Source organism: Thermobia domestica, chromosome 12, assembly GCF_964235325.1.
Source record: "Thermobia domestica chromosome 12, izTheDome1.hap1.1, whole genome shotgun sequence".
Classification (NCBI taxonomy): Eukaryota; Metazoa; Arthropoda; class Insecta; order Zygentoma; family Lepismatidae; genus Thermobia; species Thermobia domestica.
Window position 1 is genome coordinate 3,723,617 of NC_137465.1, and position 25,735 is coordinate 3,749,351.

Consider the following 25,735-nt stretch of genomic DNA (forward strand, 5'->3'; position numbering starts at 1 on the left):
GATTGGAGCCGCCATTTTGAATAGCTGCAAAAACAAGTAGCGTGACCGCACAGCACTGAGACTCGCCTCACACTGAGGTGAAGGAAGGAGCTATCTGTCGCGCACGTGATCGCAGTTGTGGGGGTCGGCGCCGTGTGCGATGCGCAATCGTTCTTTACTTTCTGGAGAGCCCTAGTATTATCAATAGCTGTCTTAAAAAAAAAAAAAAAAAAAAAAAAAAAAAAACTACAAAAGTTTTGACTACCTACCTGTATGGCGAGATTTTTAACTTGGGATTTCAACGAAGAGATTTCTGAGTTTGATTCTATTTTCTGAGTTTTAGATCTAACTTCTTGTCCATATTTTCGGCTATGAATATTTTGAGCCCCATTTCTTGTTCTACCTAACTTTCTCTTAGTTTTGAAGCCACATTTAACACTGCATTCAGTGTGTTTAGTTGAAACAACAGGTAGTGGTGCTAGATTATTCATTGCAAGAGTTTTCAGTTCCATTTTAGCTGTTAAGACATCAACAGAAATTGCCAATGACTTACAATAATCTAATATATTATACCAACTTCTATATACAGGATATTTAACATTGCTTTTACTTAAAAGTTGCCAGATTGATTTTAAAATGGTTTCTTTCAACACATTAGTCATTTCTCTCATTTTGTTCCTTTCAGCCAAAACCTGTTTCTCTAATTCCTCAATTTTAAGTTGCTTCATTGTCTCGATGTGGGCCATCATCTGCTTCGCTTCATTCAGTTTACCAGTTACACAACTCAGCTCCTTCGTCAATTTCGTGATTTCTTTTCTCGTGGTATCGTTACTTCGTATATTACTTGCACTCACTTGAGTCTCTTGGTCGAGCTATGGAAATGATGAAAAAAATTAGTTTCGGTCTCTTTAAGAATGACAATCACCACTCTATTTATATGTTCTGCGATTCATGCTTTATATGTATCAGAGATACGAGGTGTGATCTAAAAGTACGATGAATGTAGGTGCACAGTGCCATCTATCGATGTTGTATCCATTTCAACTAATAAGTCCGGTAACCTAAGCCTCTGGTACAGTCATCGTCGAGTTTCAATGCGTTGTGACTTGTTAGTTGGCTTCCAGAGGCAAAAGAGTGAGAACGTGTTAAGAGTGTCTGTGGCACGCCAACTAAGTTTTGTTCTAAGCAGCAAAAAAGGGCGAAAGAAGCTCACTAAATGTCAAAATCAGTGAATGGCGATGAAGCGGAGTTATTGGAGACTGTTTACAAGTAGTATAAGCGATTGAAAAGCGTCAAGGAATCGGTTGAAAACGAATAACGATCGAGACGTCCATCGACGTCAAAAACAGATGAAAATGTGCAAAAAGTGACACAAATGATTTGTTCAAACAGGAGAATGACTATTCCAGACCTTCCCGAAGAACTAAACATCTCGTATGGGTCTGCGAAAAGCGTTTTAACCGCCTATTAAATGGGTAAATGGCTTCCTTTTCAACCACGAAAACACGCCGTGCCAAAGCTTGTTTTTGATTCGGGAGTTTTTGCCCGAAAAAAAAAATCTGTCTGTCCACATTTACTGCGCTCTCTAGATCATGCGACTTCTGATTCTTCTCGAAAATTAAAACTACTCGTAAAGGAAAACGTTTTGAGAGAGCCACAACAGAACAGATGAACGCCATTCCAAAAGAACCCTTCCAGAAATGCTTCCAGTCATGGATTCAACGTTGAGATAAGTGCATTGCTAGCCGAGGACAATACTTTGAAGGAAATTAAATCAAATTCCATGTAAACTTACTACTTTGTTTCTTACAAAATTGTTCCGTATTTTTTGATCACACTTCATATGTATTTCCTAACTCTTACCTTACTTGTTCTGACTCTCAATTCATTTCCTCACATTCCCTCACCCTCACCCTGAAATATGTCCTCACCCTAACTCATATTTATCCTCACACTCAAACAATCTCACTCGTCACTCTCAAATATGATTGTTACCCTCACTCACCCTCACCCTGAAATATGTCCTTATATTAACTAATACTTACCCTCACACTCAAACTCACTCGCCAGCCTCAAATATTATTGATGCCCTCACTTGTACTTACCAGGGCCGCCTGATGGGAAAAGTGAGGGGGTGTCCATCTCTTACCTGCATTGTATTTCAATTTCTTTGTTTTATTTAGAATGAGACATTTAGGTTTCAAGCCGTAAACTAATGATAGACGCAGTGGGAAAAGGAAGAAGAGGTGGCTTTTGTAATGTCCAACGTTAGTCTTTCTTGCAAACCATTTCTTTCTTCCTTCTTTCTGTTCCGTCAACGAGCAATTTGAAGCTTGAAAGCTGTGTACTTCTGGTGTGTGTTCTAAACCCAGGGTCCCCACTCATTTTCCAAGATCAAATTCCCTGACTTTTCCAGGTTTTCCAGGTCACTTCTCAGAAATTTACAGGTAGACCATTTTGAAACACATATTTGTACCAGTGCATAGAAAAATAGAATTTGCTCATGAAGGAAAAGAAACAAAACTTTTTTAAATTATGAAATGTCCCCTACCAAATAGCCGGATAAGGCAAAAAGTGAAATTTGGTAACTTTAAAAAAATATATATGAAAATATCCTGTACGCTGTTTATGTACACTTTCTGGTCAATAATGTCGCTAATGAATTTATGAAAGTGCGCAACATTTTCAATCTGAGCCTGACTTCACTTTTCACCCTGGATGGGGTATGGCTGTTTATTTTTATTTATTGCTACAAGTATTCTATTATTTTTCCTTTTCACAGAAGTAATTATAGTAAACATTTACAACCGTTAGAGTTGTTAATGGAAGGACTCAAAAGTTAAAACATTTTATCATCAGTTTGACTATTTGTGAGACTTACTACAGATATACAGTATATTTTCTGTCTGTCAAGAGAGCTTTCGGTACTGATGATACATAATTACAAAAGTTTTTGCAAGTCTGATAATTTCTTATCAATGTCTGCTTCCTCGCGAGAAAAAGTTGTAATAACCTTGGAATTCTTAGCTTCAAGTTCTCTTATTTGAGATTGAATGTGTCTCTTCTGCAGTCTCTTTCTATGTTCATCTGATTGTTCACTTTTCTTTTTCTGTAATGCATCTGTATATCTTGAGTGGGAGCAACGTACATATTGAAGCATCTTGTTGGTCAAGTTCACTTTTAATGGACCACCCTCTACATAAACTGAGTCATAAACCATTCTTTGAGCCACAACTGTCTCTTCATGCAAATTTTCCACTAGTAACTCTTTGTTAATAGAAAATTCACTTTCAACATTCGCGTTGCCATGCGAAAGCGTAAATGTTAATTTCACGACAGACCACCATTTCTTATATTCTTTGTTGTCTGTTAATATGTTTCCGAACATTTGACAAAGATTATCATTTTCAAGAGAAAATTCCTTGAGCTGCTGATGGACTTTAGTATCTGAAAGAAATCGGGTGTACTGCTGTTTTGCCACATCTCCTTGCGTTGAAGATATGTGGTTATTAACATGTATGTAGGTGAGTAATGTAATCATCCGATTTTCTGCCTTACCAGTATCTTGAAGGATAACTGTGAGGTTTAAACAAGAAACTGCACGTACAACGCCATACTTAATAGGACTTCTTTCGATCATTTTCAGTTAGTTCCTACAAGCAACTTATGACATTGATTTAAAAATTCTAGCTTCTGTTTTTCAGACACTTTACTAACTGTTAGCTGTTTTCTAGTAGAAAATCCTACATCAATAGATTGTACAGGAAGAAAATTAGGAGTTCATGTCAATTTTCAACAGGTTTGTATAATCATTTTGCAGGATCTGTTTCTTTATACAACGACTCTTCAAATTGAACAATACGTCAAGAAATGAATCATTCAAGTAAGGTATCATTGAATCAGAGGTTTGAAATTTCTTCAAGAATGGTTCAAGTACTGATGCAATTGTGTTGAAGAAAGCAATTTTCGCCAATACCAATTGATCTTCACAGGCTTCACGCAAACAGTTTACAGACACAGTGGACGGTAATTTACTTGTTGAATTCAAATATTTATTTACACTGGGAAAGATTTCCATGGCTCTTCTTGAAACGTCTGCATTTTCCACCCAACGGATTTGACAGAACTTCAGTGAAAAGTCCGAATGGCCAGTTATGGCAATGAAGTCTGCACGACGAGCAGAGCTATCTTTGAAAACTAAGTACATTGCTTTGAGAATACTATTAACTTTCCAATCACTTGCTGTGTGACCAGCCTGAAAAGAACCATTTACCACATGCAAGCCACATGATCCAAGTTCCAATGGCATAGGGTTACGAGGTTCTTTACTTAGGTCGTCTTTAAGTCCACTAAAAAAAACTTCCAGTTTACATTTGGTCCATCCATTGATACTTGAAGTAATTTTGTAAAAGGGACATCTTCGAGAACTGCTGTGAACTTCTCCATTAAGTCTGATATCCTTGTATGCCCAAGAAAGGTGGAAGTCAAATATCTAGATGAAACCTTTCGCAAATCATCGTCCCAGAAACGAATTATTATACCCATTTGTTCTCTCTGAACTATCGAATTGAGCGACTCATCAAAACAAACCACAATCTTTTCAGATTTCTCAACTTGACTCATCAGCTTTTCCTTAAAAAAAGGTGTTAGTCCATATGAAACTATATACGCTGCCTTTGTTGCACCAAGCTAAAACTGATTAGCTATTTTACTATCGGGGAACATGGATTTGAAAAGATTTGATATATCAACACTTGAATTGTAGGAAAAATGATTTGCTCTCATTTTAAAATTCACAATACTTCAGTTCGAGTAACTTCACCTCTTTTAGCGTAATTCATCACAGTATTTTCATTACTTTTAGATCCCTCTTCCTTTGGAAGAGGCATGGTTTGTTCCGCATTTTTAATTGAAGAACTTTCCTTCAGGTTTGAAGAATCATTAGTAACGGACACAGCATCACATTTTCGTTCAAATATATCACTTATTTTTGGAGTTTTATGTCCTGTTGCATTCGTGTATGATTTACTTTTTATATGACTGACTACAGCCTGACGACCCATACTACTCAACTCGAAGATCTTTTTGCAGTTGAAACAAAACGCTTGAAACTGATTGTGTTCAACTGGCTTCAGAAACTTGGCCCATTCAGGATTTAACTTCTCATCCATCCAATCAAAGATTAAAGTAGGATTTCTTGTTTGTAGCCATTATCATGAGATATACTGCCCTACAAAAGATATACTGATTTAATTTATCTGCAAGAGAAATAGCTACATTCAATTCATTAAATACACACATCTATAGAAGTATCTCTAGGTTGCAATTAATGTAATCATTAAATTATTTCAACCTAATTAGACTTCCAAAAAATTAGCACATTGAATCAGTGCATTGTTCTAGTGCTTTCGAAAATGAAACACCGATAAGATCTGAGACAGAATTCTGAACATAAAGTGAAGATGTACGTTTAAAAAATTTGCCAACGAGAAAATGACTTTTGTTTTGAAAAACTCCCTTCCATGGGCTAGAGGAATTTTGGCATTGCTATGAAAGCTACATTAGCTTCCAAGTAATTTCAAAAACGATCTAACATTATTTTTCCATCCCAGGAATCTGAATTGTCTCATCTTTAGATACTAACAACAAAAGAGCAAGTGTTTATATAGTAACAGGGCACACTGGATTATCTATTTTCAAGAATCATGCATCACTATAGAAGTACACCTATTAGAGATTTTTTTTTTCCACTTTGGTAGCAAGAAAAAAAGTTCAAAACTTTTTTTTTTTTTAAATGCATGTAAAAGTGCAGAAGACTCTTTGACTTTAAACATTAGAAATGCAGAAGTCAAACACATTCATGCATTAACCCAGGAAATGCCCTGTTATATTTATTTTTTAAAGTGGAAATATTAAACCACTGGCTCCAGTAGCAAGAGTTGCCACCTCTTTCAAGCATTTGTCATTATATAAGAAGTGCCTGCTGTAGCTAAATGAAATTTAAACAATAAGTTATGAAATTCCCTGACTTTTCCAGGTTTTCAGACATTTTAGTGAAATTCTCTGACTTTTCCAGGACTTTTTAGTACTTAGCTGGATTTCCTGACTATTCCACGTTTTCCAGGTTTTCCAGGTGAGTGGAGGCCCTGTAAACCAGCGATGGTCAATTTACGAATGCACTGAGGCCCAGAACAAAGTAAGAGCTATACTTCGGGGCTATTTTTACTTACGAGTGACAATAAGAGAAAAAAAAAATAAGGTAACTGCCAAAAAAAAGTAGAATTCCAGACTTCAACGGATTTACACGTTTCAAGCCCCTACATACCGAAAAAAAAAAAAAATGATTTTTTAGTGTCTGTACGTAAGTTCGTCTGTTTCTCATCGCCTAGAGGTCATATCGCTCAATGTATCCATATCAAATTTTGAGCATAAGAGTCTCGAGAGGAGAGGGGTTGAATTTTCTTCCTACTCCAAAAATAAGGGTAGTTGGAATTATTCACCCAGTACGCAAGTCTTATTGAAGCCTATCACTATTTTCCTTTAAACAAATTTAGAAAGAAATTACAAAAAAATTGAAGAATCCAGAATGAAAACCTGAAAAGTCAAATTTTACAAGAGTGTAATTAAAATTTATAAGAATTAGATGGGCGCCTGAGAGGGTGATTTAAATTAACAAAAAATTGACTACTTACTAATGAATCCTCCCTTGTGAAGCCTAAATATTTTCCATACGTTTCGGAAAGACAAGCTAGTTTCGTCTTCAGAGGCAAGGTAACAAGGGTAAAAATGGACAGGAGATAAAAGGTGTAAAACAAAGAATACATACCACTAAATAAATGTAACGTAAAGAATAGATCCTGAAATGTCACGAGCATAGCACAGCGTAAAAGAGTGAACTGAATCGAAGGAAGCGCGATGTATATGTTACATCACTATTGCCAAATTTAAAAATGCATCAAAGGTAGGTAACAGACTCTATCAATGTTGCCAGTATCCAGATTTAAAGCTGGTTTGTATTTATGAATAACGAATGATTATTTAAACTCCGTTGTTTCTTTATTTTTGCTGAATCTATCACATTAACCTGCTTTATATTGTTTGTATGTTGTTTAAGTGAAGCGTCAATTCCGACATACCCTCTTCTTGTGACTTTTTTGATTGTCTAATATGTTCTTTAATTTGGGTGTTAATACTGCGTTTCGTTCGGCCTATATCTTGTTGATCCACTAAATAAGTCAGGCATTTATCGCGTTCAATGCGAATGTGACTCCTCATATATAAACCAAACGAAACGAATGTCGAAAACTGAAAATTATTTATAAACTAGAACTTAGATTCTCTTCTAGAATTTTCATTTTCTTTTTATTGTTATCTAAAAGACAGCTTTACACAATCTTCTAAAAAATGACGTGTAATTTGAGTTTTTACGTGTCGTTGGTTTCATTAACTACTGGAGTTCCGGAAGCAGTAGTTCTTCTCTTGACCTAAGGAGAATGAAGGTCTATATCAGTAGCGGTTCGTAGTCTGTAGAAGTGCCGGTTGCAGTATCAAAGGTATGTAGATACGCGTAAGTGTTTCCCTCCCCCAGCGTTCTTGAGTTTTATCCAAAAAATATTCAGGAAATATGAAGAGGAAAGTCTTTTTAAGCTATATTTGTATATTTATTGATTGAAGTGTATTCTCTAATATTGATTTAATATATAAGCTATTTTCTTTATTTGAAACAACCACTATAAATGTACGTTCATAAATTATTTATATACCCAGGTACAAAACTTCTACACTTGTGTTATTGAACAAGAGATAAATCGAATATATAGTATGTGCTGTAAGCCATGAATGATGGCGTTCACCCAAAAAAAGAAAAAAGCAAGGAAATTGCATATATTCAAGCAAGCAGTTAAAAATTATTTAATTAAATAAACTATGCATTATTTTAAAATAAAAGGTCTTTCTTCGTTCTTTTCGAGCTTCAAATTTTTATATGACTTCATTGAAATCTGAAACGCTGCTCGCCAAGTTTTTCTGAATAAAAAGCATCGCTGTCGCAAATATTTTCCGCTTTATTTTCTTTAGGGTACAGAAACACGTCTCTCCGACAATACGCATTTTGTTAGCATTTCTTTGTATGAATATAAGGGACAAAAAGTCCATTTTCAGTAACCACGTATTTTTGTCTGCTGTTCTACTATAAAGAAGATGTTTTCCTTCGAAAATAATAATTTGAAAAAAAATAGTTTAACATTCCAACAAATTAGGCTAAAGAAGACAGATGATTATTGAAAGTGAATGATTTGAGATTATTTTTTTATGCTTTCCGCCGGAAATCAAACACGGGATCATGTGCATGAAAGACACAGAGCTAGGAATTAGACCAGTGGTACAGGGACGGCGTTAAAGGTGGGCGGGGTGGGCGACTGCCCACCCAATGGATGGCCTCGCCCACCCATCCGCCCACCCTAACAGAAGTAGAGTAACGAAGGTGACATCCTGTACTTCAAAAGCAATAGGTATTACTTTGGATTGCAATGTAAAGGGTTCTAGGACTCTGTTTAACTCTGCAATGAACAATGATTTTAAGACAGATACTGGTAGTAATATAATGATGCCAAAAGTCGTGATTAACCTTTAAATTACGAGGGCTTTAAATTCCAGGACCTCGTGAACTACGAAACCATTTAAACCGATTTCGTAGGGTTGGAAGAAAATGTAAAAATAATCACTCGTAATTGCCGCAGACACATAATACAAGAAAAAAAAAACTTTTGTTACTTAATATCTCTACTTGAATTTTAGTTCTTGACATATACGTGATTTTTATTGTTTTACGCATTATTAGTATTGCTGTTACTGTGAAGTTCCTTTTAGGAAAGAAAACTAAAATGTCGCTCCCCAACCCTTCTCAAATATACTGATAGGAGAAATATGTGTTTACGCGTATTATTCCTTGAATTCCGTTATTTGACATCACAATCCATGTAAACCTTCCTTTCTAATTCCAGTTTTTACTCTAGGAGAAAAGAATTTAAAAAAAAAAAAAAAAAAAAAAAAAAAAAAAACTAAAACTTACATGATATATCTAGTTTTAAAGGGGGATTTCCCCATCATTCCCGGATAATTCACAAATTGCTGTGGACCAATAAAGTAAGTACAGCTAAATTTGATAATATTGTTTCCCCTCGCATGGTGTAAACACGATTGGTAGCTTGTTTTATTGGGCATGAGTATAGGTGACTTGCTTTTATTCGGGCTCATTTAATTACACATTTCCGTGTTTTGTTTCTCCATTAGCAGTACAGGCTGCTCTTGTTAATCCAAACCCACCGTAATCCGAACTCTGCGCTTGTCCGAATGACATTTAGCCGGCGGGGTTGATATTTTTAGACTGGTTGCTCAAACAAAAACAGTAGTTGTGAATTATTGGAGTAGATCAGGTTACTTTTCTTGAATACAAGACTCTTTCAAATGACTTTTGAATGCTTAATTACATATACGGTACTGTACATGTTTTAGATTAGAACTAAACCTTGACAAATATTCGTTTGTAACTGGATTTGTGGCTTTTGAACACTCCCTTTTTACGACAAACAATTTAATAACCCGAAGAGCTCAAGCAAATATTTGGATTAACGCGCGCTTCCTGCTGTAGTTATCGAAGATTATTACTGGTCCACATTTTGCCCACACAGTTACCATGAAAATAAATACATGCAAACTAATGTTACTCCTATTGACCTTCCAGTGTCCCCGGTGAGTCCTGGATTCGATTCCTAGTGGGAACACAAGTGATTTGGATCCTACTCTAGGTCCCGTTCTTAGGACGTTATTGACGTTACATGGAAGGCTATGGCAAGCCATCATAGGTTCGCTTTGCCCAGGGATCTTCGGGTCAAAGATCGACCTTCGGGCAGGACAATGCATCATCATAATGACCTTCCACTAATCGGTCATCACGTCCTTTGTATATTGCTGAGGTGTCGTCAGTGATACTACACAGAAAATGACGGCTTCAAATGTACTATCTTCTTATGGTATTCAATTATTATTATTAAGTATTCTAACTTTCGGCAGGTACTGGGACTAATGAGGATTTTTTTTTTTTTATTTTCAATTTTTATATTTGGGCCAGGAAATGCTTCTTCCACTTTTCTCGATCTTTAGCTTCCTCTTTTAACTCCTAATATTTTCTCCTATCTTTCAAATCACCGATCAGCTGTGTTCTCCTTCTTCCTATTCCTCGCTTTCCTTCCATCTTTTCTTCTATGGCGGTGTGAAGAAGACAATTTCTTCAAGATGTGTCCAACCCAATTGGCCTTTCTACGAAGGATAATGGCTAGAAGTGTCCTCTTCTCTGCTATCCAATTTAAAACATCTTCGTTTGTTGCTCCTCTGTCCATTTTATCTTCTTCATCTTCCTCCAGCACCACATTTCGAAGCTCTCTTAATATTTCTCCTCTAACTTCCGTAATGTCCAAGTCTCTGAACCATACAGTCCAATGCTCCATATATAGCACTTGACCAACTTCTTCTTAAGTCCAATATTGAGCCTGCTAGTTAAGAGTGATCTTTTCTTGTTGAATGCTTCTTTAGCTATGGCAATTATTGACCTGGTCTCTTTGGTGCAGTAAGCGTCTCTCGTCAAAATACTTCCCAGATACTTCAAATTATCGACCTCTTCAAGTTCTCTTTGTTCTACTCTGATCCGTAAAGGGATGTTTCCATGGGATATTCTCATGGTATTCAATATATAGTATTATTTATGGCATTAAGTATCTTATGAACGAAATATTTTTACCCTTTATCTTATTTTGCAGCTTGTGTGGCTATGAAGATAACGTTTAGGGCAGTTATTCTAACACTTGCTGAGATAAGTAATGAAAATCGCTGTCGCTCTTCTTAAGCAAGATGTCCATTGAGTGAAGTGAATTTTCAGCTTGTGTTCCAACTCAACTTGTTTACACTTTTTCTTGTAAAGTTGAAAAGATTGTCAGATTATCTACAAGACAAGGAGAGCATACTGGCTGATGCTGTTTTAGTTACGAAGGGTGTAGTGGATTATTTTACTGATATTAGAAACACAGTCGAGGAGTACGAAAACGTTTGGAAAGAGTCTTTGAGTCTTGCTGAAAATAACAGTATATCTCTAACGGGTCCAATGTCCAGAACACAATCACTGCCCAATCATTTACGTCAGTATATTATGACTGGGCAAGGAGATATCCAATCCCAAGAAGACTACAGACTTAGGATATTTCTTCCAGTACATGACAGAATACTTGCAGAAATGCAAGAATAGGCGTTTTATAGAAAATACAGGTATTCTATAAGCAGTGGGATAATCAGTCTTCACCCTAAAAGTGAACACTTCCTCTCATTTAAGGAGATTGAACCACTTGCACGTCATTATGGATGTGATGTCGATAATGCAGAGTTGGAACTGAAACTTCTTCCGGAAGTTTTGAAACGTTATGAGGAGGAAAAGCAATGCAAAATTACCTCCGTATCTCAGTTTACTGAAGTAATGGATCGTTTCAAAATTGCTTTCATGAAATTCACAAATTAGCCGTAATTGCTGTCACCATTCCTGTATCTAGTTCACCATGTGAACGTTCTTTCTCGTGTCTTAGACGGGTTAAAACATATCTAAGAAATCGAATGTCAAATGGTCGCCTAAGCGATCTTTGTTTCCTCTCAGTAGAAAGAAAACTTGTAATGAATATTGCTGTAGAGGATGTGGTAAACGGATTCGATTCTGGACATAAAAACGCATGTGCTAGCGCAACATGCTAGTAATGAAAAATGCTCTTCATTGAGGTGCAGGTATAAGAGTTTATTGTAAGTTTGTTCGTATCACGTGATCAGCTCTTCATAGTTTAAAATACATTGTTCTTTCTATGGATCATGATGAAGTTTTGTTAATTGCTATTTACTTCTTTATCCATTTATATATATATATATATATATATATATATATATATATATATATATATATATATATATATATATATATATATAAAATAATATTTTTTTTGCTAACTTGAGTTTCAGTTTCAAACATATGTGTATAAGCTATGATCAAACAATCATGCTGTCGAATTTCCCTATTCTTTTAGTAACATGTCTTTGCTGTTGCATATAGAGATCACGTCAAAAAAATCTGGTTTTACTTTACCTACTTATTGTGTATTTTATATTATTAACAAAAGGTAGAGGATTATCTGTTAATCTGTGTTGTTTGAACCTTCTTTTATTTCTATGCATTCATGTGCATTCTTGGAGGGACAGGAGGTAAAGCTGTCTTGAACTTCGACTACACAGGCACACCGTTATTATTGTTTTAAAAAACTGGAAATTAAGATAGTGTGTACCACGGTCTCGCAGCCCATCGTAAGTTCTGCATTTCTTCAGTCCCATCAGGCGAATGGCGGAATTGTATCTTCTATAAGGCCAAGACAGCTGTTTCCCACATCCTTGTTCCTTCCCTATTTCTGTCTGAGCCTTAGCTAACTAATGAGTATAAAAAATGAAACGTAATTATTGTCAAAAACATGTCTACATTGCCCAGTTCTCATTTCCATTGTCCGCCCACCCAGCAACTAGGTCCACCTCTTTCCGCCCACTCCATCAAGTGTTTCTGGCACCGTCCCTGCAGTGGTAGGACTTTTTCTCCTTCGAGACATGATTTACTAAATATTAATATTTGGAATGATTTGTTAGTTTTCAATCGATGGGAATTAACCGTGAATTCGAAATCACTGAATTTGATGCTGAAAATATCTTGAATATAGGAATTTCTCTTTTGGGAATGGTAGGTATATATCACAAAGTAGAAAAAAAGAACGAACTGCAATTACAAGGACTAGATATTTCTGCTATTATCAATGTTCATTTGATTTGATTTGGTTTGCCATTCATTCTGTACATCATATTATATGTATGTTTGACTATTGTGTCTTCTTTATTTCAGTTCTTAACTGTAACGATGTTGTAAATTGGAGAAATTTTGTGAAAACAAAATCAAGCAACCTCTTAAACACAAAAATAATATGTATACTTCTGTGCATAGTAAGATTATTATTCTTTCAGTGTCACAAATTATTTCCTATATTCTAAATTACTTGCGGCCCCTGGTTCGATCCCAGGTCGCGTCAAGTGGGCTTCGTGTTGGACGAACACCGTGTACGTGTGTTTCCTCCCACTTTCTTCATTCCAACATTTCATTCATTCCCATCATCTTCTTTAGTATATGGCCATAAAAAGTATTGATGAGAAATTAATTACAAATTACTTAACTGGGTGGAGTGGGAAGAAATATCATAAATACAGTATTAAGTCCAGTTGACTACATTTATACTTCAGTTTTTCATTAGACATACTTCCTGGTGTTCCATGATAGAATCTCTTGATTTCATGGCTGGTAATATGACAATACCCCCCCTACAGAAAAAAGGAAAACATCTTGCTTGAAAGAGAACCGATAGGGACAGTTCTTGAGGCAGTAAACATTCTTAAAAACTGCACCGCTACGAGCACAAATTTGAAATACAGAATTATTTTATATTTTGATAATTCCTCTGTTTTAATCATAATGAATATTTAGAACCACAACCACCCAACTTTGGGAGGGCAAAACTCCCCCGATACTACGAAAGAAAGAAACAATACTACCACCAGACGCGTATTTGTTCTTTGCGAGTTTGTTTTGTGAATAACTTCTTTCTTCCAAGCGTCTGTATGTTACCCAATCAATTGAGTCAAGCACTGCCAAGCGGTGGGATTTGTAACTATTACAGAAGCTGACGATACACCAGTTGCGCAACGAGCTGCAACTGCAAGCAAGGCACCCCATGTTAAGAGATAGGCGCTCGCCACTATATGTTCAACGTTACTGCTTCCAGTGGCAAAGCTCGCTGCAACTGGAAATGTAAATCTCTCTCTCTCTCTTTCAGTTTTTTTTAATTCAATTTTTTAGAAATGCATCAATACTGTCTTGCACTCAAGAGCAAAGGTTTATTTTTACTGATACACTACTTTAATACCTAAAAATATCTTTAGTATTAAAAAAAAAATCCGGTTGCACAACCATGCAACATATAGTACCAGCCGCCACTGGTCTATATGAAGCGTACTTTCTTCAGAATTATGAATTAGCGCCAAGTAAAGAGTTAGTGTAGCAAAAGGCAAGTCTTATGATAAGTTGTGCAACAATCTGGAAATAAAAGAAGAAGGAAAGCTTATTTACAAGCTTTCGAAGGTAAGAAAGAGTAAAAAGAATGATAGAATGATATTGCATCAAGAATGAAAATAACTAGGTTCTGACAAGTAAGAAGAAGACAAACAAGAGGTGGAAGGAGTATTTCCAGAAACTTCTCAATGAAGAAAACCCGAGGGAAATTTGCGAAAATCTACCCAGGAATCAGGGACTTGCTCAGCCTGTGACTATGATAGATGTAGAAAATGTCATGTAAATGATGAAAAGTAGTCATGGCCCAGGACCAGTTAATATTCCTATCGAAGCATAGAAAAATTTAGGTAAAGAATGAGTGTAGTGGTTTACTCCATTTTAATATGATATTAGAAACAGGAAATATGCCACAAGAATGGAGAAGCCATTACGTTATGTCGGTTGTTGAAAGCAAAGATATGCAAGAATGTAGCAATAACTAGAGAATTAAACCTGTGAATCGTGAAATGAAGCTCTGTAAGAAAGTGCTACAAGAAAAATTGAGGGAAGGGATCAAAATAACACAAAACAAGTATGATTTCATGCCAGGACAGTCAATAATAGATGCAATATGTACATGTAGGATGCTAATGGAAAAGTACAGAGAATGTCAGAAGAACCTCAATATTGTTTTCATCGACCTAGAGGAAGCGTATGATACAGTTTCACGGGATCTTATTTGGTGGGCACTGAACAATATGTATTCTGCACATATACATCTGTATAATTCAAGATATACATATGATGAATCTAGGACAAGAGTGGAATAACAGAAGAGCTCACAGTTAAATTGGGACTTCACCAGAGATCTAGTCTTAGCCCATACCTTTTGCAATTGTGATGGACGAACTTACAAAGGATATCCAAGAATTGGAATATGATATTTGCAGGCGACATCATGATGGTGAGAGAGGCAGCCGTCTCTCATGGCTCAGCTATCGTAATAAACCTTGCATTCAAGACTCTATTTAAAAGGTAAACGAAACACTCTTAATATTTCGTAAACGAAAGTAGCAGTGTTAAATACTACCAGATAGGCCCCACTGACTGCCCGGGGAAAGAATCCAAATCGCAACCTGGATTCTAATACAAGGGGAAAACCTCCAGTATCTTGAGATTTCAATAACCTAATCGTCCTGGATTCACACTCTTCCTAGGCACGACCCAAGAATGAATTTCATCATTCCATTCTAACTTTAAAAACAAGAGCCCATTTTAGCCATTATATTGACGTAGAACTCAACTTCCTGACAGGCATATAATTTCCTACTCCTATCTCGGGGATTTCCTAAGTTATAGACCACTTTCTCTAGCGCGGATTGCGAAGCCTCGGATCTACATATCCAAAGAACTTCTAGTAACAAATCTAAAAGGACATTTCCCGGGATAAAGAGCTCTCTTGATCAAATTCCTTTGGACTGATAGCATACCAGCGAAACCACCTAACCTACAGGCCTCCTGCACTGAAACAGCCACGGCCATTTAAAAAATCCGCCTTTTTATATGTTTTCGAAGACGAAAAAGTAGAAAAAATTCAACTTAGCAACGGCTCCAGAAACCTCAGAAGCAGTGGAAAATTTTTGCAAGTCCAAAGCAAACAAGAGCATTCGAAAAAACTAGCCTCTACCCAGGACCTATAAACAAAAGAACGAGAATGAATTTTCTAATCTAGCTATCTGAAATAGTAATATAAGAATTTTAGTATATATATAAATGATTGGGATAGTTCTCTAATGATATATACATATATTTACATATAATAAAACATAATAAAAATATATATTAAACTATACTAGAGTAAATAAATAGAGTCAGGCCTGACTTATACTAAATAATAAACATAACTTAAATATATATTATTTAATATTAAAATATACCATGCATAAATACTGAGTTAATTAGCAAGGAAGCGAAGTGCACTTTGCAATACTATCTTGAAATTACAAAAAGAAAAGTACATTTTAGTGACAACACAAAATAAGAACCCAATTTTAGGATTATCAAAATAAAATACATATCTAAAAAAACAAAGAACTTAATCTAACGAGGTGAAGATGCTGAAGAAATATATAGCATATATATATACATCGTCTGTTTATTTCAAGAGTGACATAACTCAAAAATCGCCCTCATTGACTTACGGGCAGAAAATGAAAGCTAAACTTCATGTCTATCTCTGGTAAAAATTTCACAGATGTGCTTCTAAAACTGGGTGCTAGAGAGCACTTTGTGTCGTTCTTGGGCTCATTTGTTTTCATTGCTTTTCGAAACTTTTAAACGCTACTCCTGAAAAGTTATTAATTTTGAGTTATGTTATTCTTGAAATAAATAGACGACATGCTTTTGAACTTTTATTAAAGTTAGGAACTCGGCCTGAACCCAATGGGAGGTTGAATTAAAAAAAAATGTTTAGCATATAATCTACAAAATAGAATTTTGTAAGACAAAGGAATGTAAAATGATATTTGGAGCTGGCTCTACTATGCTGCTTTTGATATTGATGTTCAACTTTGATGGTTGTGTGACGCACTGACTTTCCACTTGTTACGGAGACATCCAGGAGTAACGGAGAAGCTTATGTAGTGTGATTCGACAATTATTTCTATAAGATACTCCTTTTCAATTTTATATACCTGTAGAGTTTTTCTCCATATTTTCACGATAGGGAAAATTGCAAGGTTACATTATTCTTGAGACTCTAGATAGCTCACTTCCTTACACTTGTATAGGGTGACTATAAAGTCCCTTTACCTCTGAAAATAAGCAACATAAACTTCTAAACGTACGTAAATAACTACACGGGAAGAACTGAATGACATGAATAACAATGCTTGAGAAGTTTTATTGAGATATGAAATATTAAGTGTAAAGGATCAGTCTGTCTACCGTCATTCTCATGTCAAAGGATAATATACCGCCAGGTTCTATGCGACATTTTGCAAAGCATTGCAGGTGTAACTTGAGTGAAAGCTTATTTCACAGCTTCTGTCAGTTAGGCAGTGGTATCGTAACGGTTTTGTTCAATGAAGCCCTTTAGAAACCCCTATAGCGCATTATCACAAGTGGTAAGGCCTGGGCTTCGTGGTGGCCTGGCAAATGGTGCGGGCAGATCCGGACTACCATGACCAATCCAAAGCCCAGGAAAGCCTTCCGTAAGATATTCACGTACGGCGAGGGCATAATGAACAGGTGCCTCATCATGCTGAAAGCAACATGTCTCTTTGATTCCGGACTCCTTCAAGAGAGAAATTTACATTAGCATTTATCAAGGTCTCAGTTTTTACGGATATTACAGTTTTTACAGGCTGTGGCCACCCTGTATGTTGTTCATTTTTTGCCTGTTAGTGAATAAATTCAGAAAAATGCCACAAAGCGAAGAGAAGGATCTTTGTATAGAGTTGTACGGTAAGCTCTAAAAAAAAATAAGGATATACGCCTCTGTTTAGTAAATAATTCCTATTCAGAGGGTTGTACAGTTTCTGCAAGCGAGGTAGATGTTTCATTTGTTCTTAACCTGAATGTATCTACTACTATATTACATACATACATACTATAATACGTATTTAAAGAATAGAGAAACAGACCTACCAGTTCTTTTATAGACTCAGACTCGCACATTTCACTGAAAGAACAAATACACCAGATCAAATCATCTTAGCTTAGAAATAAAGGAAACTAATTTAAATAATGTACCAATACCTACATGTACGTCAGAGATGTAGCTATTAAAGAAAAAGGTAGGGGACACCTTCGGAAGCATTTTTGCTAATGGAGGAGGAAGGGAGAAACTTCTTGCTAGAATATTATGGGTAAAAGTTTCATTATGAGTTTACATAAGTAGGTTTATTATGAAAATGTCACGCACAGGATATTGAAATTAAACTTGAAACAGATAAAAAAAAAAAAAAAAAAAAAAAAAAAAATGGCTGTTACTATAGACTGCACAGAAACTCTTCTATTTCCCTGCTCGAGAATTATAGGGATTCTGTGCTTGCAGTCAGCCCTTAATGAATGCGAAATTGTTCTTTTTGGTGAATTTAATTTATCAATAGACTTAATTATGTGATCTCCTCTCTTAATGAACTTGACATTGCTCCACAAAGAAATTTGTTTCCATCGGAACATGAATCTTTGGGCATCGATATTCCACTGTGTAGTCAGTCATCGAAAAACAACAGCTTCGAGCCTAAACAGTTCATTGCATAATAGAAAAAGGTATAGTGGGACTGTATAAATTGTGCCCTTGATTTAGTTCCAAGGTGTATACTGAATAATGGAAATATTGACGATGCTCTCAGTTTTTACGGATATTATTTCAGCGGTTGTTGAAGACTTTGTCTCCCCAAAACCGAAAAGGTCGCGTCAGTTCCCTCCATGGTTTAATGCAGAAACTTGTTTTGTTCTTCGAAATAACGCTTCCCTTGGATGTTGTGTACTATATGTTCTTTTTGCCTTCAGTTTCAGCTAATTCACCTAGTGCTGTATGAAACTTTGTGAATAAATAAACAAATAAACAAATAAATAAATAAAAGCACAATAAACGACAATCATACTTAGAGTGAACACATTGTAGATCTAAATTTTTTTAAAAAAAGTATTTGTTTTGTGATCTATAGACTACATGGTTCTGTTTCTAAACAAACAAATTTCATTTATGTTATTCTATAGCGATTTCCAGTCTTTGGAATTATTTTCTGAGGAGACTTTTGGTGTGGGTGACCGAATTCGAATCCCGGAGGGAGCTCATGTGGTTCGAATTCCACATTAGTCTCCGTTTCATGTAGCTTTGCTGGGAAGCTTCGTATGTTAGTACTATTGTTTTTCGCTTACAGAAGAAGGGAATAAGGACTGTTTTAAGTGTATCATCAAAAGCCTCTTGTAAAAGTGTCTTTCATCAAATAAAATTTTATCTATAACACAGACACACACACACATATATAGTGATGAATCTCTAACATCACCACCTACACGAGCAGGAAAATATGAAAAATTAATAAATGAATTTTATTTAAAAAGATTGAAAAATGAAAAACATCATTTAGTTAACACAGTTTATTCTTGTGTATCCATACAACATAAGAAGAGAACGCAGGATCCAACATTCTCTTTTAGCTTTTAGTAGCTAAATAAGAAATAGAAATTCGTTTGCTAGAAAGTAAAGTTCCGCAAACAGCTACTACATATGTATATAAACTAAGAGAGGTCTTACTACTGATATTTATATCGTACGTGGAGTTACTGTGCAACGAAGCCCTGATCTCCAAGATTATTCTAAAGTTGAACTCATCATTTTACTAACCATCCACGGCAAGAGGCTCTCAAACGAAATGCGTTTATTTCAACTCGTTACACTCCAAGACGGCTCCATGCACTCAGTTTGGTGTGCTACACTACTACTGTTATCCGAGAGATCCTGGGTTCGATCATGAACCTTAGCCACTCTGCCTGTAGCAGTTTGGGCCACCAAGAGAATGAGGAGTTAACAGTGCTCCACCACAGAGGACAGAGGAGGAACTGTGCTCAAAAGAAGTATCTTCAATTCCTCGAAGTGCTTGTGAAGAGACGTTTGTAATGAAATGACCCAAAGGACAAATATTATGATTAGTGCGCAAAGTGTATAAATTTCCGTTGCGTGTGCTTCATGAAGCTGGGACCAAACCAAGTGGCCTATGTAAGTAATCCTTGCAATGTAAATTTCTGAATTCTAAATGATACATTCTGAAAGAAGTTTCTCTCATAAATTACCGCTAAATGACCTATGGAGTGTCTAGCTATCATTTTGTTTCATCTTAATCAATTTAATTAATTGTACTTTAAGATTTTCGTGACAACTATTTCATAGCTAAATCCTCTTCGCATGGAACTTTAAATCTCCATTTGTGATGTAGTTCTCTGTATAGGGCATTCAAGTAGCCTAGTTAAACAAGTAATGTAAATAAACACTCATTATCACAAAAATAAATGGTGCGTCGAGTATTTCTTAAGACGATCACCTAAATGTTCAAGAAAGGTACAAATCGAGTAGTAATAAGTAATTACGAAAGAGCTCAGTATTCGTAAAATAATTTTTCCTTTAAGTGTGTATTGTCGGTGACCAAGAGTTGAGTCACTTTCAAAGAAAGATTTATTTGCATATTGGGGCAGCATTGAAGGAGAATCTTGAAGGAGATTGATCTTACACTGCCAAAGTAGAACTTTATACTTCGGTCTCTCGCAGACTACTACTACTACTACTACTACCAAACTGAAATAGTAATATTTCAATATATATAGATACAAAATTGCTAGATACATGAAAAGAAATAAACATATTTTTGTTCATATAAATAAACATATTCATTTTGTCCCTTCCGTCTCCGCCATAGGCTTTAATTACAAGATAAAATCTTCCCTGTTGCGAGGTATCGAACTATCTTCCTCGAGTTACCAACAAGATTCGTCAAACCCCTGACGAGACCCTTTCCTACACCTTTCGTTCGTATCAATAGTATTTACTTCAAAATAAATACCAATAACTACATTAACATAGTTAATTTTACGCTACGTGTACCAAGTTTATACCTTTCTTGTATCTGTTCAAACCTTATTATATATGTTTAGCGCTAATTACTGAGATTATGATCGCAATGTGATGGAATAGCACACAACAGTAACCTAATCTGTCAACCTTAAGATAAATTAGATACATTCAGTATAATCAATCCAACTCTTTCTCGTTACATTTCACCAATTAACATACAATATTTTTCACTTGTCATACTCCTCTTCATAGACACGTAGACAATCTGAACGAACTAGGTGCATAAGATATAATAGATCTTCGCTCTTGCTGCACATAAGCATCAATAGACAGCATGAACACGAGAACATTTACCTTCGTTACAGCAGATGACGAGTACAGTTTTCCCTTTTAAGAATGTGATATACAACTGTTAAAGCACAAAGTATATAATAGGCAACTTTGATTGAAGAAAGCAAGAGAATTGTGATTTGAACTTTGAACAAAGACAAAACTTTTAATTATAATATAACATTAATTTCGACATAAAATACTTTCCTATATATATATGATTTGATATCACAGATAAAATTATTTCTGTCTAAATATTCATATTTTAGCTGCTTACAATAACCAAATAGGTTCTGAAATTCGCTATTTTCTCTCGACGAGTCTATTGGCATTAGGTGAATAAGGGGACATCATTCGACTTTTAATGCAATATCTTTCATAATATTTTATCCATAGTCTTGATATGATTTGGGATCCAAGGTCAGTTCGAATACTATGAAGATACGGAATATTGATAAAATACAATTTTTGCAGCACCTGAATAGTTTCTTTGAAATGAGCATTTCGCAATGGGCAGAATGTACCGAATCTGAAACATATGTTCATGGCCGTTAACATTTACTAGAAGCCACAACACTTCGAAAGTTTGCTTACTAGAGGGTTACTGCAAGAGTTATGACATTTTCCCCTCGAAAATGGGAACGAAGCACGAAATTCTTAAATATGCAAATGGAAGGGTAGTGCATATGTAAATACTACATGTAGAGAGTTGGATGAACATACATATGAGTATAGTGAATCTTTCGTTTCATTTGTGTTTCACATCGAAATGCATCACAAATTACTACAGATACAATTACAGTTATGCGCAAAGCCCAGAAACATACCAGTGAGATCTAGAGTTCTTCGAACAAGTCTCCCAAAGAATCTACTATACACCAGGATCATCAGGCACAATTCGTAACGGTATGCGTCAACACAACGCTTAATTTGCGATTTAACTTGCAATAATCGTCATAACAATTATAACTTTGTGCAATTTTACATTGCGTTGCTGTATGTACTCTAGTAGTGCATGAACGCTCATGACTCCACACTAACGCTACAGAACCAGAGCCTATGAGCCAGAACTGAAACCTTGAAGAACTCTCGATGCCACTTGTATGTGCTTTTGGGCTTTACGCATAATTCTAATTGTAGTTGTAATGGTTTGTAATGCTGTAATTCTAGGTGAAACACATATCCATCGAACGATTCATTCTTCTTATATGTATGAATGTTTATCCAACTCCCTACATATAATATTTATATACTACCCTTCCATTTACATTTTTCGGAATTTCTTGCTTCGCTTCCATTTCCGTATAAAATGACTTTTGCGATAACCCTCGAATATCCATGTAAATCACTGAATGAGGCTTGTCTGCATTAAGACGCACCTTAACTTTTAAGGATTTAAAAAATACCGTAATATTTTTACAAATTTTATTAGCAAGTGTTAGCAAGCTTGTGAATCCCCGCAACTCATGTTCGTAGCATAGGTGCTCTGCTTATGCCAGTTGGATCCAATATTGCCAGATAGAGACAAGTTTCCCGCGGCTTCGAATATATGGCCATTTTTAAGACTGGCGGGAATTTTAAATCAAACACTGGACATTTTATTTTATTAATTTCGAGTACGGACCTGAATTTTGGAGGCAATTTTTCGAAGAAAAAATGCGTCTTATAGTCCTTAAAATACGGTAATATAATTGGTTGAGTATCTTTTCTAACTGAGCCAATAAAGCATGAATTTAGAAAATAACAGACATCGCTTGATACCAATGTCCTTTCCAATAAATTTTCACAATTCGTTTTATAACCATTCACTTTGTGATGTTAAAAAGATCCACTTAGTAGCTTTGTCTAAATCAAAAATTGAATAATCTACTTACGCAATGTTATCACGATGACATTTAGAATCTAATAATTAACAAAAGTTACATACGTTTGGTAAAAAGTGGCAACACTGTTCTCACATCAGAGGGCTGTCCCCCAAAACTATAGCAGTTCCGTAGATGGTAAGGGAACGTGAGGTGATGAATTGTAGCTAATGGTAACGACTATGTGTTATTCAGTCAAAAGCAGCAGTGCCATAAAGTACAGGAGGAAAGTGGACTCCCTATAAAAATATTCTAATATCCACTTGGTTTTATTTATAAACAACCGACACGTGCTTATATTTACAAACCTCAATCGTGTACGACTTACTACGACTTACTACGATGGTAGACGACGCGAACACAAACGACACCACTGATCATGTGACGAGAGGGCCACCAAAGCCACCGCCTCACCTGGAGCACTTATATAACCGAGAGGATTTCAGCGAAAAGCATCAGTCTATGACTGGTCACCTTCCACTTTTACCTTGCTTCGGAGCTCTATGATATATCTAACAGAAACCCTTTAGTTTGCTTGGAACTCTCTTCCCACTCGGCTTGCTCGGAGCTTTATCAGGATTCCTAACCTTAGTCACTTGTCTTGCTTCGGACTTCTGTGACTCTTAACCGCCAGCTTGCGTGGAGCATTGAGGATCGTAAAATCCACCCCACCTAGCTTGCTTGTTGTGTTGAGAACCTACCCTAGGCTCTTGGGCCTTGAGTCACCTCTCTTACCCAGTATTAGAGAATTTACATTAAAGCGATATTTGTAATGTACTGTTTATAGAAGATTTTGGGTAGTGGGAAAAACGATTCCGGACTGTAATTTGATATACTATGCTCTACCTAAATCTGCTCAAGCTGAACTTTAGAATATGTCTCGGAAAGATGAGGAACGTGCGCGGATCAAAATTAAGATAGTACGTGGGCGCAATGCACAAGAGTTTTCATGAATTTGGTGACAACTTTTTCGCCAAAATAAAGGCGGAACTTTACCGGAAGCACTACGGCACAAGAGGAGTCATCTTTATGACATATGACGGTCTCTGAGGGACATTAAATTATATCAAGATTGACGCGCTGAAAGTGTATGAAGTCTCCACACGCGTGGCAGATAGTTATAGGGATAAAAGGCGATTTGAATTAAGAATGAATGAGCCGACTAGAAATTCAGAACTAATCTAGTTGGAAAGTTACATACTAACCACCTATTGCTCAGACGTTTGCCACCTGACCGTACGGAAGAGTTAAGTAGCGTCTGTTTTTACTTCCGTTATATGCTCTACACACATATGTTTATTACGTGTGTGTTTTGATTTAACCAAGGTCTGACCATCTTACCTTTCTATTCTGACTTCGACGAGACGCCACTGTGAAGCGCTTGGCGTACAGCTGAACATATCTTCTTCATAGACAAAAGTAGCCGAGTCATTCTTCCAAATTAAGTTTGTTTGTAAACAGGCATCTATTGTGGAGGCAGCTGCTAATTCATTGTCCGTTTGAGCGCAAACCGATACCTTCTCCACAGTGGAAATTTTCGGTAGCATATGAGTTTCAAAAATATCCAACACTGTCTCGCAAACTTTCTTCTCTAGACGAACACACGTTTCTTGTTCTGAAAGAACTACAAAGAAAGAAAAGGATCATTTTAGAAATTTTCAAGATTGGTTCATGTAGTTTAGTAGTAATGTTCTACTCCTCTCCTTAATGCCTATACAAATGTCCAGTCAATAAAAATAGGCTTTTGTCGGGACTAATTAGTAAAAAGCTGAAACTTTGACAGTTATTACAGCATCATAAGGGGAGTATATCCTCAAAAGTTCCCAACCCTCCCCTCTCTTGCTTTCCCCGGTCCTAAACGTGTAAATTTGCATACCTACATTGAAACGTCAATAACTTGATTATGCCAGCTCGTATCAATATGATTTTTTGAAGTTAGCTTCCTCACATTACGTTCTTTAAATTATGTTCTTACATGTTTTTAGCTAAAGTAAGTATATATTGCCCTATTGAAATAAATTGCTGAAAAAGTAGATTCTTCAATATAATGTTCAATACTTTTGTTATTATTACTAACGCCCGGAATTAATTGCAAAATGCCATAAGTACCATTATTGCAATTTTCATGATATTTTCAGGAAGAGTTCAATTTCTCAATTTAGAAGCAATTTGTTGCCATTGCCACAGGTTTTCTCCAACTACTCTTTATTTACTCATGAATTACAGCATACCACAGATCTGAGTCGCTCTCATCTGGCCAAGCGATCTCGGTGTCTGATAATAACTGGTCTATTCCAGTTGGAATGTGACAAGTGGAAGGGCGGGGATGCTAGCGCATATTCAGTTCTTGGATTTTTGAAGCCGTGTTCGATTCATAGAATGACAAACGAAGATGCTTACTTTCAAGAAATAGCCAGGTTGGCAGTTATTGTGAATCTTAGGCCTGCGTGATACAGAACTGGTATTTATGTGCGTTTCAGTATTTCAAGATGCCGAAACTTGCTCTTTCTAGGCAACAGGAGTTGGAAAATTTGTGAGTGAGTTCGGGCGTACTGTGTTTTCAACAGACGGTTCTGTACTGTTTTGTAAGTTATGTGAAACTGTGGTTTCTGTTGAAAAGCGTTATTTTGTAACACATCATATAAGCACTGCAAAACACAATTCTGCAAGGACATGCAAATCAGCTGATGAAAAGGTTCAAAATCTTCTTGGAACAGTCACGAATCCCACTTCGCGTACTAACAGTTTTGCGAATGATCTGTGTGAAGCTCTAATTAACGCGGACATTCCTGTATGGAAGTTAGAAAATGTTTCCTTTAG

The 25,735-nt window shown here is 36.1% G+C and overlaps 1 protein-coding gene across 1 annotated transcript in view; it reads right to left on the reverse strand.

The window, feature by feature from the left end:
* The window catches only part of LOC145666310 (uncharacterized), a 741,735-nt gene that overhangs the window by 68,694 nt on the left and 647,306 nt on the right, over window positions 1-25,735 (reverse strand). Inside the window, exons 6-8 of the mRNA XM_081733400.1 lie at window positions 24,257-24,539; window positions 17,792-17,825; window positions 249-851 (exon numbers count right to left, since the gene is read on the reverse strand). Coding sequence (XP_081589526.1) covers window positions 249-851; window positions 17,792-17,825; window positions 24,257-24,539 — 920 coding nt within the window. The remainder of the gene's footprint in view (window positions 1-248; window positions 852-17,791; window positions 17,826-24,256; window positions 24,540-25,735) is intronic.